Source organism: Asterias amurensis, chromosome 2 (assembly GCF_032118995.1).
Source record: "Asterias amurensis chromosome 2, ASM3211899v1".
Lineage (NCBI taxonomy): Eukaryota > Metazoa > Echinodermata > Asteroidea > Forcipulatida > Asteriidae > Asterias > Asterias amurensis.
Window position 1 is genome coordinate 23,695,706 of NC_092649.1, and position 15,053 is coordinate 23,710,758.

Below are 15,053 nucleotides of genomic sequence, written 5' to 3' on the forward strand. Positions count from 1 at the left end.
TTGCTAGATGGCTTAGTTGGCCAACAGAGGGCTAGATGGCTTAGTTGGCCAACAGAGTGCTAGAATGCTCCGTTGGCCAACAGAGGGATAGATGGCTCAGTTGGCCAACAGAGTGCTAGATGGCTCAGTTGGCAAACAGAGGGCTACATGTAGATGGCTCCGTTCGTTGGCCAACAGAGGGCTACATGTAGATGGCTCCGTTCGTTGGCCAACAGAGGGCTAGATGGCTCCGTTGGCCAACGGAGTGTTAGATGGCTTAGTTGGCCAACAGAGTGTTAGATTGCTCCGTTGGCCAACAGAGGGATAGATGGCTCAGTTGGCAAACAGGGCTAGATGGCTCAGTTGGCCAACAGAGGGCTACATGTAGATGGCCTGTTCGTTGGCCAACAGAGGGCTAGCTGCATGCAAATTTTGATGATCTTAGTGACTGTTAACTAGCTGAACAGTTAACTGCATGCTAGTTTTGTTGATCTTAGTGACTTAACTACGTAGCTGAACAGTTAACTGCATGCTAGTTTTGATGATCTTAGTGACTTAACTACGTAGCTGAACAGTTAACTGCATGCTAGTTTTGATGATCTTAGTGACTGTTAACTACGTAGCTGAACAGTTAACTGCATGCTAGTTTTGTTGATCTTAGTGACTGTTAACTAGCTGAACAGTTAACTGCATGCTAGTTTTGATGATCTTAGTGACTGTTAACTAGCTGAACAGTTAACTGCATGCTAGTTTTCTTGTTGTCATTTACAGGATAAGAATGGACGATACCCAATTGCATTGTTTATGGAGAAACCATCCAAGAAACTGTATCCTGACTACTACCAAGTTATCAATGAACCTATTGACATGAAGACAATTGAGATCAATGTTAGGTCAGATAAGGTGAGATTTAAAACTAATTAAAGAATTTAAAAAAGGAATTTAACAAATTTAACTTGATTGTTTAAAGATTGTGTGTGCACAAAGGCAAATCTTAGTTGATGGGGTTAGGTCAATATTATGAAGTGTGCCCTATGTGGTTGGAAAGTAACATTGTGAAACATTCTAAACAATTGTAAATGTATGCTACAGTGTAGATCAAGGTCATTATAGTTGGCGGCACAACAGCATATTCTGTCTTTTGTATGATACCTTTTGCTCAAAAGCTGATCAGACGTGAAAAACCAATTGTGATCTCCCTGGTGCCCACTTGATTGCCGGAACCACAACACCACCTGATATTCTTGCCAATCAGAGACCTAATATTGATATGTAAATTTGACTATGATGTGTATCATAATACATGTAGTTGAACTCACAGTTCCATTTAAACAAAATTTAACAAAAGCCCACACTCCAAAAAAGAGAAAAAAACCCACTCTAGTCTGGTTTCTGATCTTGAGGATCAAGGTTTACAACTCACTTGTATTATTCCCCAATCTTTGTACTCCAATGAGGTTTGGTCACATGTATAACTATTTTGCAAAATTTATAAGCATTATCTGCTTGCAACAGTATCGAGTACAATGTTTTGTTTAAAGTTATGTTTTTACTAAAATAATTTTTTTAACTGGAAAACTTTAAAAAAAAATTGAAATATAACATGCTGTCAGGTGAGTTTTTCAGACGATGTTATTTTTGAAAAGAGTCATTTTCAAGTTGAACTCTAGTTTGTACACTCAACTACATGCAGTTAAGGTAGATTCGTAAAAATAATCTTCACTTTCATCAATAGAGTGATGACACAAAAATACTTTATCATCTTTTAACTAATGTTCATAAATACCCCAGACAGTTTCACTACTCCTATTGGTTGAGAGCGCGTCACGTGGTGGTGTTTAAACGGCTGATAAAGACACAGCTAGAGCTGTTTAAGATCAGCTGGCTTCGCGTGTTGGGCGCGCAAGCTGTGTACTCCAACTTAACTTACGCGGAACGCAATTCATAGCTATTAGTAACATCGCGTTATGTGTGTGCACACGCGCCTATTCACATCACCACCCGACGCACACAAAAAATGTTGACAAAAGATTTTGAAAATTTGAAAAGCTTTGTGTGTTGGGCGCGCAAGCTAATGTACGCCAATTTAAATTATGCGGAATGCAATTGGCATTGCTATTATTAACAGCGCGTAAAATGTTAGTACACGCGCGTATACACACCGACCAACGCGCAAAAAACAATTTTATCAAAGTTTTGCAAATTTCAAAAAAATTTGTAGATGAAACAGTGTCACACTGTCTATACCTGTTAAATTATGTAGCTTTTAACATAAGGGCATTTATGAACGGGAATAAAAGAGTAGTGACTCATTCTTAAACGGCTGTTAAGAACTCGTCGCCTACTCTTTTATTCCCTTATTGTTTATCAACTGTTTTCCTGAGAATTTGAACTGTTTGATTGCATTTGAATCTTGACTTTTGTCTCTTGCTTTGTTTCCCCTAGTACATGACTGAGGAAGCAATGTTAAAGGATTATGACTTGCTGTTCAATAATGCCAGGCAGTATAATGAAGAAGGCTCCATGGTATATGAAGATGCCAATCTACTGGAGAAACTACTTAAAGATAAATGCAGAGACTTGGGTATTCAAACATCAGGTATCTGGTTATGTATTTAGGTTGCACACGTTTAACAGTAAGTCTGGCATTTAATTATAGTGGAAAGTGAGGTTAAAATGATCCTATAATTGAAAGATTTGAACCCAAACTGAGTATAAGAATCTCCCTTGCTTGTGGACTGTAGTCATCTATTATGCAAGTATAATTAAGAGTAAATATTGCAGGAGTTGTTAATTACGTTGGTCTCAACGTTTCAAACAGTATACTCTGTTCGTCTTCAGGAGAAGATGATGATTTTGTTGGAGACATGTTATAATTGATCTTTATACTATGCTATATTCTAACAAGTTCATCTTGACAAGTTCATCATGACAATAGACAAGGCATCATGAAGCCTCATTGAAAGTGCAATATGGGCACAAAAGTTATTGCAAAGAATCGTACTTCACTTGGGAGGTAAACTGCGTTTCAAGACATATAAATAGATAACATTATCTAAACTTGCCATTCTGGTGTGACAATCAGAGCCACCAATGTTTTCTTGTATTTCAGATGTGACTAAAGCCAGCATTAAAATCAAGACAACACCAGTGGACCCCACCAAAAAGATACCTTCCAAGAGACCCAAATCAATGAGTGGTTTAACACTGTTCGAACAGAAACTTAATGATTTGTATGGGACCATATTGGAATATACAGACGCTAATGGAAGAGAGCTTGCTGCACCATTCATCAGACTACCAACCAAAAATGTAGGTTTTTATGTAGATTACCGAATTAATATCAAGGTATTATTTACTCCTTTTTATTTACTCCCTGAAACATTCAATCAATCACAGACCGAGAAGTTTCATTTACTAAATAACAAGTAGTAGTAGTGGGGGGGGGGGGGGGGACTCAGAGTCACAATACAAATAACTGTGGCAAACAACCCATCCTAAGTCGAGAGGAGTCTTGGTGCTTTGTGAAATTGTACGTACTTCCCCTGTCATTGTTTTTTTTGTTTATTTTTATTTGTTGGTCCCATCTATGTTTTCCCATTTCCCGCGGGTCCAGCTATATACACCCTGTTTTTTTGTTTTGTTTTCCCCGTTTATTAGTTTAATATTTTCTTGTCCCGTACTGTTTATAATTCCCTTTCTTTTTTCTTTCCTGGTTTTATATCCCCAGCCCAGCCCCATTAATTGTTTCCCCTTAATTTTGTTTTCTTGTGTCGTTCCCCCTCCCCTGTCTCACAGTGTGGCCCCTTCTCCCGTCCCATAACCCGTGCCTCCAGGCCTTCGTCTCTGCCATTCCGTGTGTTGGCATTGTCCTTTGCTTGCCACTGTTTGCCCATTACGCTGGTTCCACTAGTGGTTCTTTCTCTGTCATGTTTATACCCCATAATTTGTTCCCAAGTCCACCATCCCACAGATGTACAACTGTGCCCCATCCTCCTCGCATCCCACATCTAACTCATCCCTGTGACCCTGTAGATTGGCCTTGTACTTTTCTTGCACTATTTGCCCTTAACTCATGTTTTCCAGTTTGGCGTGGGTCCCTCGTTAGTACTTCTGTCCCCGTTACGTTTATGTGTTCCCTGTTCAGTTGATTATTTTCTTCTTCCATATCATCATTAGACCCTTTTTGGTTTTTCCTGTTCAACATTATTTCCTCAGCCCTGGTAATTTATGCCCTTCATTTTTTAGCCGTTCCCTCGCCCCCTTCCCACAGACAAACCACTGTGTGGCCCTTCCTCTCCCTGTCCTCCTTTGTGCCTCTGTTCCCCGTAGTGGCGTGTCCATTGTTCTTTGCTTGCACTGTGTACGCACAAAGTTACTTGACGCTCACACCAAGTCTGTGACTTTACAAAGGGTGCCTGGCGGGTATGAAACAATGCAGCTCCCCTGACAATCCTGCTGATGTTGGAGACCTTTGATATCAAATAGCTGGATCATTTCAGGCGTTACTTTGTTCTTCAGTGTTAAGGCAGTGGACACTATTGGTAATTGTCTAAGACCAGTCTTCTCACTTGGTGTATCTCAACATATGCATAAATAACAAACCTGGGGAAATTTGAGCTTAAAGCCATTGGACCCTTTCGGTAAACAGTATTGTCCAAGGCCTACACTTTGTGTATCACAACTTGTATATCAAATAACAAACCTGTGAAAATTTAGGCTCAATCGAACATCGGAGTCGGGAGAAAATAACGGGAAAACCCACTCCTGTTTTCGTGCGTTTCGTCGTGTCATGATATGTGTTTATAACAAATCCATAATTCTCGCTAACGAGAATTTATATTGTTTTACCGTTTTCTCAAAAAGTAAAGCATTTTATGGACTAATATTTCAAGAGTAAGTCTTTCACCATTACCTTCTGTAAACCCTTTGAATTATTTGTAAATCTGTGAGTTTTTTTTTTTTGGTACCAAAAGGGTCCAATGGCTTTAATTGGTCGTCGCAGTTGCGAGATAATAGAAAAAAAAAACCCACTCTTGTCACAGGAAGTTGTGTGCGTTTAGATGGTTGATTTTGTGACCTCAAATTCTAAATCCGAGGTCTCGAAATCAGATTCCTGGAAAACAACTTCTTTCTAGAAAACTACGTCACTTCAGAAGAAGCCGTTTCTCAATGTTTTATTCTATCAAGCTCTCCCCATTACTTGTAACCAAGTATGGTTTTGTGCTAACAATTATTTTGAGTAATTACCAATAGTGTCCACTGCCTCTCAGATTAAAATATGAAGCCACTCAATTTTTAAAAAGAAAACGGGGGTGGGTGGGTCAAACAATTTTCGTTTTAACATTGACTGTTCTGAATGGCTCCAAGGTCATTAAAGATGCTATGTAGATTTTTATAAGTGAATGGTATTTCAAAGAGTATCACCCGCTCTAACAAAAAAAAATTTAACTTTTACTTTTAATGGTCAGGAACCGTGACAAAAATTTAAAACGTTTCTTATAAAACACATAAGGATTGGTCACGTGATATATTGTCGGGATCCCGACAAAAATTTATTTTGAGCACTTTATTTCACTGCTACTAATAATTGGCGGACTTTTTCGAGCAATGGCTCAAATGAAAGCTTGTAACTTTCAAATTTTCCAAATACCTATTGGATTTTATATCAAAATGTTTGGGTCAAATCGGCCAAAAATCTGACATAGCATCTTTAATTAAAAACAAAATACATTCATGTACTGATACCATTGATGAAGCAAACTTATAACATACAATGCTATTATGAATTTGTATAGGAATACCCTGAGTACTACCAAGTGATTAAAAAGCCAATTGACATGCAGAAGATTCAGCAGAGACTAACGTCCAAGCAGTATGAGCAACTAGATGACATGGTCAATGATTTCCTGCTCATGTTTGATAATGCCTGCAAGTTCAATGAACCAGACTCGCTTATTTATAAGGTATTGCATAAGTTCCCCACATGTGCAGTGTAGTTTCTTTTTTAGAGTGTAAGTCAGTAAATGAACATCTAACTATGACATATTTTGCAATTTAGTAGAAACGTTTGCATATAAAAAAAATTATTTTCAGTTTGGGATATACCTTTATTACTCAAATAAGTCCAAATATGTTTTTATGTTAGCTTTACAACAAAACAAAACTAAATTAAAACAATTCACATACGGTGCATTCAATAAGCTTCCCTGGGTCGACCCTTGTCTGCCCCGGTATGTTAAATAGCTTTGACGTTATTCCAGGGGCTCACCCGCGTCAGCCCCAAGTGCCCTGCTTGTGGAGTGGGTCACTTGGGGCTGGCCCCAGGTGCATACCGTCACCACGAGAGGATGAGTGATCGTGTGATTAGCTCTTGTAAGGGGCTCACCTGAGTGAGCACTGCGGAGTCGACACAGGGAAGCTAATCAAATGCACCCATAATACCTCCTCTTGTACCATTTAACACAACTGAGATATATTTATGATATATTTACGTTTAACGTTAACTAAGATATATATTATGTTAAACCCTAGGATGCCCTAACTCTTCAACGTGTCCTACTTCAAACCAAATCTGAACTGATGGGTGATGAGACCTCTGGCATGCCAGATATTCAGAGCACAGTCCGAGAGATTTTAACTAATCTCTTTGTGTCCTTGGCGAATCATCAAGATGAAGAGGGCCGTTGTTTCAATGATTCGTTATCAGAGGTTCCACCAGATAAGGATGAGCTAAATGAAGACTCTGAAGGGCAGATTCCTGTTCGACAAAAGTAGGTAGTAGCAAGTATATGGAATGTAAAGGAAATATAAAATCATGATACTTATTGGTCCTTTGTGCTGATCAATCAGTCTTTGTTATTGATCATTTGGTGTTTGGCATTAATGCTTTGGTCTGTAGCGTCAATCAATCAGCCTTTATCATTGATCGTTTGGTGTCAAAAGACCCTTTTGATATGTCAAGATTATATTTGTACTTGAATTATCAACAACTGTCTTTATAGGCCACAATTATATTTGTAGCAAATTTTTGTTTCATCTTGGACTATTTCAAAGAAATCAAACATTTAAGGTTTCAATGTGAGGAGGGCACATCTCTTTGATGACAGTTTTTAAAACTTTTGCCTTACCCTGGACGGCCCCTGCCAACAAAGAATTATGTCTGAAGATTTAAAATAATGTGTCCTGTTTGTCTCACCAAAATCTTTAGTGAGAATGATATTGTTAAACATGAAAGTTGATGAGCTAAACTACTGCTGCAATCCATCATGTCAGCCAAGCAGCCATTTCTAACCCTCGAAAAACGGAGGTTCGGGAGACTTCTCAGTTCTGAAAAGAACTGTCCTGCTTTTTAACTATTACCAGGGCGGATGGTATAGAAATAGACTGGACTACTACTTTAGCTTATAGGATCGTAATTAACTGTACTGCCGCGGAGTCAGTTCTGAATTGGTCTCAACGTTATAGTTGCTTAATACATGTAGTTACATTATAGTTGCTTAAATTTGATCTTTAAAATGCAGAAAACCCCAGGACTTGGATACTTTGAGGAGGTATTTAGACAAAGGTTGTTACAGAAGGTTGGATTGCTTTCAGGATCATATCTTTGGTGTCCTAGAGAGAGCTCGCAGTTTGAGTAGAACTGACTCACAGGTAAGTAACAAGGACCTTTAAGATTGTAAAGTATTCTTCTTGATTAAGGGAGTAAAAGGGTAGCGATGTTCTTAAACGGCCGTTTAAAACTGGCAGGGTCGTTCTCACATGTGATAAATTGCATGGCAACGACCCTTTAAGGTTTTAAACAGCCGTTAAAGAACGAGTCACTACTCTTTTGTTCCCATTCATAAATTCCTTTTTGGTTAAAAGGTGTAATAAAGTAAGAAACTCTGTAAAACTTATCCGTTTCCGACATGCTTGAGCTCTGTACATGTACGTCCTTGTGTTGCATTGTTATGACTGAGACGACACTTTCCGGATCCGTTCGTGCGCGTAGAGTCTTGTGCAAGACGTTCTCGTTTTCCTCTAACACACAGCGCAGCCCACTCACCGACAGCACCCGCATGGCCCATAACAAGAAACGTCTTGCACCAAGACTAGCGTGTAGTATCCGAAAACAACCAGTTATAAACGGAGCTCCAGCTGGTCATTATCAACCGTTTAAACACCCTACACAGTACTCGTAAAATGTATGCTGCCATGGAATGTGAATCTGTTAAAATTAGTGATTTCTTGGAGGTAAGATTTGAGTTATAAAGCTGTGAAAATTTTCCGCCCCAGAAATGTACCCTGATATCCAGGACGTCACTGTAGTACAATACGAAAGTGTAGGGCCGTCAGGGCTATGATAAAGGTATGTTTGATTGCATATGATTGTAGGTATATGAAGATGCAATTGAGATGCAGAGATTCTTCATTGCTATTCGTGATGAAATCTGTAAGAATGGAGAGATTCTTCTGTCTCCTGCACTCAGCTACACCCATAGACACATGCAGAATGACATTGACAAGCAGAAGAAAGTCAAGCTTCCAAAAGAGGTTAGTTAACCTTTAAGAGACCAGGGGTGGATTTCACAAAGAGTTGGGACTAGTCCTAACTTAGGACTAGTCCTAGGAGATAAACAAATTGCATGGATACTCCTAAGTTAAATTAGGACGAGTAACTGGTCCCAACTCTAGATAAGACTAGTCCTTACTCTTTGTGAAATCCACCCCAGAACAGCTGTAATCTATGGTTGTTGCATGAAATGCTTATAACTCATTTACTTTACTTCCTCCCACTCGCCTTCCAGTCAATACTTGGCACTTTGTATCCTTTGGAAAAAAGGCGCGTTATAAGTAGAGTCATAGAGTCATTGTATAGGTGCTGTACACATATATTGTATATGGCAATCTGCTATAGTGATTTCTTCTTAATTAAATATTTCCAAACATTGGTGTTTGTGATGAGCCAAATTTATTGGCTCCACTGCAGCCTAAGCTTTTCTTCAGATTGCCATTGAAGATGGCCATCAGAATTCTTGTATTGATCCTAGAGCTAGGGAGTGGGTGCAGTGAGTTATTGAAACACCACTGATGGCTACATCTGTGGATTTGGGGATAATCTGTTACATGGCACTTTACTGGACACTTTTTGTAATTGTTAAAGACCAGTTTTCTCACTTGGTGTTTTCAACATATGAACAAAATAACAAACCTGTGAAAATTTGAACTCAATTGGGCGTCGAAGTTGCAAGAAGTTACTATTGTGTATTTTTACCAAGTCTGTATTTTAGTTCTTTGGTGTGAATCCTATTAGCTGGGAGATTCAGTGTACTTCCAGTCCTGTTCATAACATATTAGATAAAAAGCTGGGCTGCTTGTGTATTGGTTGCTAATAAATACTTTCTTGTTGATGTTTGCCAACACAGCTGAAGGAAGATGCTGAGAAGAAAGAGGAAGAAGCTAAACAGCAGCATGATGTGACAGATTCTAAAGAAGATATGACTGACAATCAGGAGGTACTGTTCAAAGATGTGTTCCTGTTCATGTTTTGACTGGTTTTAATCATCATTCTTTTTGTTCTTCATTTCTTTATCATAAGATGTTATAAAACATCCAAGTAGATCTTTCACATTTTGTGTTTTAAAAAAAAGGATTTGAGTACTTTTTCAAAATGTCCATAGATTTACATTAAATGAGGGTTTGAAGATAATGATAGTGGAAAGCTTCCCTTCAGGGTACTTACTGAGGTGCTGTAGTTTTTAAGAAATGAGTAAAACAATGTAATAAAATGTAAATTTTAAAATATTTTTGGTATCATGAGATGAAAATTATTTTGATGACATTGTTTTATTCATTACCCCAAAACTACAGCACCTCAGCACGTAATATTTTCAGGGAAGCTTTCTACTATCATCTTCAAACTGTGTAAGTTTAGTGTAAATCTGTGGACATTGTGTTTTTTGTCCTACAAAAAGTACATACACGTACACCCTTAAAATCGGTGAAAATAATGAGGAAAGCACGCTTCTCGGTAGTAGATTAATGATAGCACTCTTTACATAGGGAAGGATACAGAAGTGTGTTTAACCATGTTTAATATTGTGGCTATTGTTTCTTTGTAGGCCAGTGATGGCTTAGTGGTGAATGGACAGACATACCGTGTTGGTGACTTTGTCTATGTGGAACCAAGGTTAGTATGTTTAGATTTATTATAGCTTAGTGTTTCCAAACTTCCAGTGAGATGACAATTTAAAATAATATACATGAGCAGCCTGAGTATCACATTTGTTTGCTGATCCATTCCATTCATGATAATACCAACGATTGTGATTTTGTATAAAGAATATTTATATCTCACGCTAAGTAAGTATGGGTAAAATCAATGTAGGTATTAAGTTCTTGATAATTGTAGATAGTAAACATAATTATAAAGACTTGTAATGTGCACATATCCACCCTGATGGGTGTTCAAGGCACAGTAAAACCAAAAAGAAAACACTTTTGTATTATACTACAGTGACATCTGGGATATCAGGGTCCATTTCTGGGGTGGAAAATTTCAAAGCTTCATAACTCAAATCTTACCTGCAAGAACACACTAATTTCAACAGATTCACATTCCATGGCAGCATATATTTTTCTTATATTTGATCATCTTATATTCCTCACAAATCCGCCAATTTTGTTAAATAATGCTGCTCTCAACACTTACAAGTACCTGTTTTGATTGTATTCTCACAGTTGTCTGTGCCGTGCGTAGGCACAGCGTACTTGCATGTTAAGATACGGTCTCCAAGAAGTGCATAAATTTGTTATGTCTTGCATACGCATTGTGAGAATACGGCCACAACAGGATTTTGTTAACGTTGGGAGCGGCATTATTTCACGAAAATGCAGAATATATGACAACCAAGACCCACCACAGAAATTTTGTTTGCTGCCATGGAATGTGAATCCGTTGAAATTAGTGGCTTCTCCCATGTAAGATTCGAGTTTTGAAGCTTTGAAAATTTGTCGGTCCAGGAACGGGCCTTAATATCCAGGATGTCACTGTAGTATAATACGAAAGTGTTTTCTTAATATTTAGAACTCTGTATCTGTGTACAGCACAGAGGAAGAGTCCTATATAGGCTAATCTGCATCCTTGCATGTACACAGGTCTGACAAGAGGGGAGTGAAAGCGCCAAATCGAAAGCATTTTGATAGCTTTACAATTACGCAGTTGCTTCAAATTGTAGCTTTTAAATTTTTTAAATTAAGTTAGAGTGACAAAATTGTGAAGATGGTCATACGAGACCAGTTTTAAACCCCCAAAATGTGAAATAATGGTTCATTGGTAAAGCACCCAATTGATTAGATGGCACATACTAGTGTAGGATGTCACTGTAAACTTGACTAATGCATGCATTTTGCAATCTGTTTTATTTTGTTCTGAAGCTGCCAGTTGGGATGTAACATGTGTTTATTTTTTGTCTTCTGTCAGTGAGAAGAACTTGAAGCTACATATAGTGTGCATTGAGAAGCTATGGAAGGATCCAGACGGTGAATGTTGGCTACATGGCAACTGGTTCCTCAGACCAAATGAAACTTTTCATTTAGCTACTCGCAAATTTTTGGAAAAGGTATCCTATTTTGAATTTTAAATTTTCTTACAGAAGAAATTGTGTTCCAAATTGGATATTACCTTTTGAAATGTGTTTTAAAGACTTCAGAACAAAGGAATTTCTGTTAAGTATTGATTACATGTACATGTAGTTCACCATTTTCCTAAGTTAAAGGTGGTTAACTACATGAAAGTTGAGTTTTTACTAGTTCTTGCTTTTTTCCTTGACAAAAAACAACTACAACTACAAGTACATCGTGTTCTAGAAAATATAGTACTGTACAAATGAATAAGACCATCAGTGTTCAAAGAAACTAAATCGAATGAATACTCAATTAAAGGTACAATAATTATTTATGATTTCAGCAGTATTGAGTATTGAGTTTGAATGCAAGTTAGTAAAATCAAATGCCGGCTAGAGTTCTAAAACTTACCAGAGTCTTTAATCTACTTGACCCTTTACTACTCATGTAATATTAAACAGAACCACTCACTCTTCACCACGTCATCAAAATTCACTTTTCCATTAACTTTTGTTTTGATTGATTTCTTATGTTACAAGAAATATTTTGGAGGGGATGAAATTATCTTTTAAATGATTTCATAGTTGTTTTGTTTGCGTTACCAAGTTAAAGCTTTGAGTTTAGAAACATAAGAGAGATCATCCAAAATTTGGTACTCCGTGTGTAAAAACACCAATAGATTTATTCCCAAACAAGCAGAAAGTTGCTATTGCGCTCGTGATACGTGGTACGTAGAGCATGGTCTGCACAATTCAGAGAAAAAGCAGCCACTCGTTAGGCCTTACATGCATTACTAAAAGGACTTCCCATCTTTGAACCTTTGATGCTGGACAGCGTCAGTTATTCTTATGGCGACCATGTGCTATTTTTAGACTCTTTTCATCTTGAGATTGTGCTCTATATGGCTATTTACTGCGTGTTAATCATGTGTTTAGAACTAAAAATTCAACTTGTCAAACTTGAATGTTGGTTGTGGTCGGTATGCAGAGTATAAGGCAGGCTGGCTATGGGGTTAAACACACTGAACACTATTGGTAATTGTCCAATACCAGTCTTCACAGTTGGTGTATCTCAACGTATGCATAAAATAACAAACCTGTGCAAATTTGAGCTCAATCGGTCGTCGAAGTTGCGAGATATTATGAAAGAAAAAAACATCCTTGTCGCTCATGTTCACACAAATTTGTGTGCTTTCAGATGCTTGATTTCGAGACCTCTAATTCTAAATCTGAGGTCTCGAAATCAAATTCGTGGAAAATTACTTCTTTCTCGAAAATTACGTCATTTCAGAGGGAGCTGTTTCTCACGATGTTTTATACTGTCAACCTCTCCCCAATACTCGTAATCAAGAAAGGTTTTAGGATGATAATTATTTTGAGTAATTACCAATAGTGTCCACTGCCTTTAACCCCTAAGCAGCATATCGTCCGGAGGCGCCAACAAAATTTGACATGGTGTACTTTGAGTTATAAACATGGGATTACGAAGCAAACATGTGAAGCAAACAGCCATAGATAGAGCGCAATCTCAAGATGACCACAGTTAAAAAAAAAAACATTGTCCACATCAGAACAAATGTCGTAAAGGTTCAAAGGTTATATTGTTGTTTGATTATTAATTGAAGTTGTTAAGATTTTCATTCTATTTATAATGGTGTCATTTTTTTTGGTAGGAAGTCTTTAAAAGTGACTATTACAATAAAGTAAAGATAACCCAGCATGTTGCAGGGAAATGTCATGTAATGTTCGTAAGAGATTTCTTCAAGAGTAAACCAGAAGGCTTCAATGAGGACGATGTGTATACTTGTGAGTCTCGATATTCTGCAAAGGCCAAAGCATTTAAGAAAATAAAGGTATGATATATTCATGACCAGATTTGTGTTTCTGTTTACATTCTGAGTTTTCATGCACTATTCACCTTAATAGTACTCGGTTCTTATGTAGTGCACATCTTGTCAGCCAGATCAAGCAAGGTTTTAAATTAGCCTTTGCCTGGTTGTAAAATGCGAGTGAAAACAGCAGCAGGCAAGTTAAAATCCTTCCTTTACTAGTCCACCGGGCGAGTCAATAAATGAGGGGTTCATCGGTAAAATCCGAATGAGAGTGTAATTTTTAAGTTTGTAAATTCATGTGACAAATTTTGATATTTGCTAGATTAAATGTGGCCTCGACTGAATCGTGATTGTTCATTTTAGTACACAAACATTAAAACATGTATGCACACACAACACATGGGTGTAATGTGCAGTAAAACGGAGCAGGTCCAAAGTCGAACCTAACAATCATTCCCCACCCTGTGATTGGCCCGTTGATAATGACCACGAGCTGGGTAAAGAATGGCTGCACAATGTTTTAATATCAATATGTTTTGATATGTTTTGCAATGCTTCAAATACCATGAAAAATGTTTTTGTTATTATTCAAAACAGATTTGGGCTCTCCCTTCCAGTAATGTTAAGATAGTTCCTCGTGATGAGCCTTTGTCTCGTGTACGTGTTGCATCTGTATTTGCTGGTAGTCAAAAGCTTGAGCCTACAGATGCTGATAAGGTTGATGGAGAGTATCAACCCTTTGATAAGGAGAGAGAGGTATGTAACATTCCAAAGTAGGACAAAGTTTCAGATGTTTATAATGGTACAATAATGGCTATGTTTTTTTAAACTTATGAAAAGTATTTTTTTTTACCTGGTTGCTGATAGATCTAAGACCTGATTGCTGATTGACCTAAGACCTGGTTGCTGATTGGTCTAAGACCTGATTGCTGATTGACCTAAGACCTGGTTGCTGATTGATCTAAGACCTGATTGCTGATTGATCTAAGACCTGGTTGCTGATTGATCTAAGACCTGGTTGCTGATTGACCTAAGACCTGGTTGCTGATTGATCTAAGACCTGGTTGCTGATTGATCTAAGACCTGGTTGCTGATTGATCTAAGACCTGACTGCTGATTGATCTAAGACCTGGTTGCTGATTGATCTAAGACCTGGTTGCTGATTGATCTATGACCTGACTGCTGATTGATCTAAGACCTGAGTGCTGATTGATCTAAGACCTTGTGTGTTGTCCCTTTTTGTGACTTCATGCCATGTTTTTCTTGATTTCAGACTGGAAACAAGTGTCATAGTCTAACTACCTTTAATAAGAAGTGATTTATGGTTTTATTCAGCTGTATTGTTGTTCTGATTATAGGATGTTATAGTTGATACAACCAACAGTGACAGTGGTCAAGTATATTACGAACAAGTTCATTTTGAGGGTCATGTCTACAAGCTAGGGGACAGTGTGTATCTTCGATCTGATCAAGCAAGGCCATTTATTGCCAGGATAGACAAGATGTGGAAGGATGCCAAGTAGGTTGTTTCACTCAAATATCAATTCAAGTTAATAACGGTGTCATCAAAGAAATATACTTAATCCCTCTGGCATGGGATTGGGGTTTAATGACCTCTTGTGTACTGCCATATAAA

The 15,053-nt window shown here is 37.8% G+C and overlaps 1 protein-coding gene across 7 annotated transcripts in view; it reads left to right on the top strand.

Moving 5' to 3' along the window:
* The window catches only part of LOC139954256 (protein polybromo-1-like), a 69,511-nt gene that overhangs the window by 18,777 nt on the left and 35,681 nt on the right, over positions 1 to 15,053 (top strand). For 5 of the 7 annotated variants that reach the window (XM_071953975.1, XM_071953981.1, XM_071953980.1 and 2 more), the window contains exons 11-23: positions 751 to 882; positions 2,425 to 2,578; positions 3,065 to 3,291; positions 5,778 to 5,945; positions 6,514 to 6,752; positions 7,503 to 7,632; positions 8,356 to 8,514; positions 9,387 to 9,476; positions 10,083 to 10,150; positions 11,444 to 11,582; positions 13,259 to 13,438; positions 14,015 to 14,173; positions 14,776 to 14,936. In XM_071953975.1, coding sequence (XP_071810076.1) covers positions 751 to 882; positions 2,425 to 2,578; positions 3,065 to 3,291; positions 5,778 to 5,945; positions 6,514 to 6,752; positions 7,503 to 7,632; positions 8,356 to 8,514; positions 9,387 to 9,476; positions 10,083 to 10,150; positions 11,444 to 11,582; positions 13,259 to 13,438; positions 14,015 to 14,173; positions 14,776 to 14,936 — 2,006 coding nt within the window. The remainder of the gene's footprint in view (positions 1 to 750; positions 883 to 2,424; positions 2,579 to 3,064; positions 3,292 to 5,777; positions 5,946 to 6,513; positions 6,753 to 7,502; positions 7,633 to 8,355; positions 8,515 to 9,386; positions 9,477 to 10,082; positions 10,151 to 11,443; positions 11,583 to 13,258; positions 13,439 to 14,014; positions 14,174 to 14,775; positions 14,937 to 15,053) is intronic. The other 2 variants (XM_071953977.1, XM_071953976.1) reach the window with 2 other exon arrangements.